Consider the following 4,128-nt stretch of genomic DNA (forward strand, 5'->3'; position numbering starts at 1 on the left):
ATGCGGATGCTTGCAAAACATCTATGAGTTTGAGAAGAAATGAAAGAAAATGACTTAGGTTGCAGCAGGAAGACAAAAGATTTCTCACAGTGTGAAAGAAAACTATTCTGAAAGAAGCAGAGGGAGTCAAGACAACATTGACACCTCACCTCACCCATGAGTTTTTGTGGTACAGAAGAACAAAGAGTACTTGGAACGTGGGCAAGAAACAGCCACGTCCTTAGAAAAATCTCAGGTTTCATGTAATGAAAGGAACTAGAAGAGCATCTTCAGGAAAACTAAGGCTGTTGGAGACTTTATGCACAGTTAAAATGTGGCTGCCATGGCAGTTAGCAAGATTAGAAATAGAAAGCAGGGAAAAGTGCAGAATGTTTCTTCTTGGCGGCCGGGGGATATGGAAGCCCCGGCCGCCGGCGCCATCATGTCGCCTGAGGAGGAACTGGACGGGTACGAGCCGGAGCCTCCCGGGAAGAGGCCGGCCGTGCTGCCCTTGTTGGAGCTGGTCGGGGAGGCCGAGAAGAGTCCCAGCGCCGACGGCTCGCTGCCCTCCACGCCGCCCCCGGCGGAGGAGGAGGAGGACGAGCTGTACCGGCAGTCGCTGGAGATCATCTCGCGGTACCTGCGGGAGCAGGCCGCCGGCGCCAAGGACTCGAAGCCGCTGGGCGGGGCCGGGGCCGCCGGCCGGAAGGCGCTGGAGACCCTGCGGCGGGTCGGGGACGGCGTGCAGCGCAACCACGAGACGGCCTTCCAAGGAATGCTTCGGAAACTGGACATCAAAAACGAAGATGATGTCAAATCCTTGTCACGAGTGATGGTCCATGTTTTCAGTGACGGCGTAACAAATTGGGGCAGGATTGTGACTCTCATTTCTTTTGGTGCCTTTGTGGCCAAACACTTGAAGAGCATAAACCAAGAAAGCTGCATCGAACCATTAGCAGAAAGTATCACAGATGTTCTAGTACACACAAAAAGGGACTGGCTAGTCAAACAAAGAGGCTGGGATGGGTTTGTGGAGTTCTTCCACGTAGAGGATCTAGAAGGCGGCATCAGAAATGTGCTGCTGGCTTTTGCAGGTGTTGCTGGAGTAGGAGCTGGTTTGGCATATCTAATAAGATAGCCTTGTAAGTGCAATAGTTGACTGTTAAACAACCCCAGGCGCCAAAACATTATACTTCTGTGAAAGCAAAGTATTTATGAAGCTGGTGGGCTTGAAGCTGTCCAAGCAGCAACTTCAAAGAGGCCAGAAAGCAAGAACATGATGGCTGCCAGTCATGGGAGAAGTAGTCCCCTTCAAGAGCCACAGTGTGAAAGAAGCAAAGTGCAGTTTCAGCAACAAACTGTGAGACTGTGAAAGACTTCGAGATGTAGCGAAGGTGATAGGGTGGAAAGACTTGATTTCTTTGTGTAAAGCCAGAGGAGTGGCCAGTAGCCAGCTAGTCATAAAAGTCATTAAATATACCCACCAAGTCATCAATTGTCTCCTGTCAAAGAAGCACTAACAATGCTAGTGACTTGTGCATAAAGTGGATTTAAGCTACAAGGAGTTGAACTCTGACCACACGCCTCAGTGCTGTGGAGCAGCATGTGAAGGGCAGCTTTTCCTCTGTAATTCACTTCCCCAGTGTACTTCTTGAGTAGACCAACAATAGTTAGAAATATGGAATAGTCTCAGTTTTTAAAACAAAAGTAACTTGTATTTGTCTGTAAAAATTGTTTATATTTTTACAGAAAGTATTTGGACAAAGTATATCAAATTAACAGTAGTTTTTTTCATACCCTTTTGAAGTTTGCAACTTCTGTAGTTAGCAATCTATTTCTTACAGCTTTTCTATTCAGAGCTTTGTCCTGGTCAGTTCTAGAATGTATACAGAACTAACTAAAGTTATGTGTATGCAGCCTGGTTGTACTGGAACAAATCTGATTCATAACTATGCAGGGTTTAATTTTCCAGTCTGATTTTGGTAAATATTCCTTATATGGCTTCTGGGGGAGGGTGGGCTGATATCTTAAAAATAGTGGGCTCTGATTAGACAACTTATGAGTTCTTAAATCTGACCTCGTTTAACTTATACAATTTAAAACTGAATTCATGAGCTCATCTTTAAAGCTTTCACTGAACAATTTTCAGCTGTTCCAAGTGAGCATTGTGTGTGAGAGACATTTGATTCCTTGTTTTAATTTGTAAAGTGATGGCTTGCAAAAGCAGGCCAGGGTCTAATGGTGCTAATTAATACTGGGCTTGCTTGTTAAACACAGGTTTAAGCCTAGTATGCAAATAAAAAAAAAAAAAAAAAAAAAAAAAAAAAAAAAAAAAAAAAAAAAAAAAGAATGTTTCTTCTTTGGGGTGACTAAGAAGTACACCAATCAAGTAAGCCTGATGATTGCCTGTCAATATCCCACTTCATCAATTGAGAGTCCAGGATAGTGCTTATCCACCAAGCAGAACACAGATGACTTCTGTGAGGTTTGAAGAAAGACAACATGAGTAGAAATGGCTTATAATGCTTGGAAAGAGGGGAAATCTCTGAGGCAGAAAGAAGCAAGGTTTGCTTTAGATGGCATCTCTTGTAGTATTTAGAGAGGAACTGTTGCTTAAGAATGGGGACAGAAACTAGCTCTGAATACTGGAGTGTCAGGCTGAAAGCTTGGTTTACTATGTGAGTGATTCTCACCCATGTCCAGCATGGCAACAAGTTTGAAGTATAACAGGAGAGTCAGTTACAACTCATCTCTTCCTGAACTAGAATCAGTCAGTTAGCAGAGGTATGGCTTGAAAAAAAAAAAAAAAAAAAAATGAAAGGAGTTACAAACTAATTTACAAAAAATAATATAAAATAAAGAAAATAAAAGCTGAAAGACTTGCTTATTTGCTGTCATGATTGTAATTTGTTTTATAACTTACAATTTGCACTTATGAAGTAACATAGAATCCAAGATAACAAGTAAAATATATAATAAGTGATATTTTATGTAATTAATTAGTCGTATACTTGTAATTTTTATATCATTAGTGATTGATTTTCTATAATAAAGTTAAGTGTCAAAGAGCCATATAAAAATTCTGCTAGGGGAAGTTATAGGAAATCACTTTGAATGCAATATAGTGTCACATCATCTTAGTATATGAGATTTTAGACAGTTAAATGAACATAAAACTTAGAATGCACGTGCCTCAAAAAACTAAAAGTAGAAATTTCACTTGACTCAGTTATTCCCTTTCTAGGTATCATCCTGAAAGATTTAAAGATATCATATTGCAGTGATGTATGCATGTGTACCCTGTTTACAGGAGTACAATTCATAATATGTATTTTAATCTTTAAAGCAGCCTGTAGGTCCACCAGATGAGTGGAGAATGAGAATGTGTAAGTATGCACAATGATGTACTTACTATTCTGCCATAAAGAAAGACAAACATGAGTCATTTTTAGGAAAATGAATACATGTTGAGACCATACTGTTGAGTAAAATAAACACAAGCTTAACTACTGCATGGTTCTCTTATACGAGACACTTAAATTACAAATAAAGAGCAAAATAAAAGATAATAGAAAGTAGGGGGACAGATCTTTCACAAATGCAACGGGGATTAAGAGATGGAGGGAGGGGAAGAGAAGAGAAGTAGGAGAGAAAAAAGGCATGAAATACAGAAATGAAGATAAGTTAGATACATGTATCAACTCCATAGAAGAACTGTAAAATTTATGTATTGCATACATGTACTAAAATGAAAGAAATGAAATAAAAAAGGAAGAAGAAAAGAAGGAAGGAAAAAAGAAAGAAAGAAAGAAAGAAAGAAAGAAAGAAAGAAAGAAAGAAAGAAAGTTCCCATCATCTGAGTCATTGTAATAGAGATTGCATATTTTCCGAGATCTGGGGAAGGGAGTTCCCATTAAGTGGGAGACTGAATCAGGTCATCAAGAAGAGAGCAATGACGGAGAGAAGCTCAGGTCAGATAGTGGCTGTGCTGGTGTGTTAGTCATTTTCTCATTGCTTGAACAAAAACACTTGCTACACACAATGTAAAGGAAAAGAACTTTATTTGGGCTCACTTTCTTGGTCCATAGTTGGCCAGCTTCAAGAAAAGAAGGATGGTAGAAGTGTCTGGAAGGAGAAAGATGCTCACAT

General features: G+C 40.3%; 1 protein-coding gene across 1 annotated transcript; it reads left to right on the forward strand.

Annotated features, from left to right (window-relative positions):
- Positions 1-322: 322 nt before the first annotated feature.
- On the forward strand, positions 323-2,009 carry Mcl1 (MCL1, BCL2 family apoptosis regulator). Its single transcript, XM_004627709.3, has one exon. The coding sequence runs from the start codon at positions 323-325 to the stop codon at positions 1,115-1,117; it is 795 nt and encodes a 264-aa protein (XP_004627766.2). The 3' UTR covers positions 1,118-2,009.
- Positions 2,010-4,128: the final 2,119 nt, after the last annotated feature.

This window comes from Octodon degus, unplaced genomic scaffold (genome assembly GCF_000260255.1).
Source record: "Octodon degus isolate 3935 unplaced genomic scaffold, OctDeg1.0 scaffold00020, whole genome shotgun sequence".
NCBI classification, from domain to species: domain Eukaryota; kingdom Metazoa; phylum Chordata; class Mammalia; order Rodentia; family Octodontidae; genus Octodon; species Octodon degus.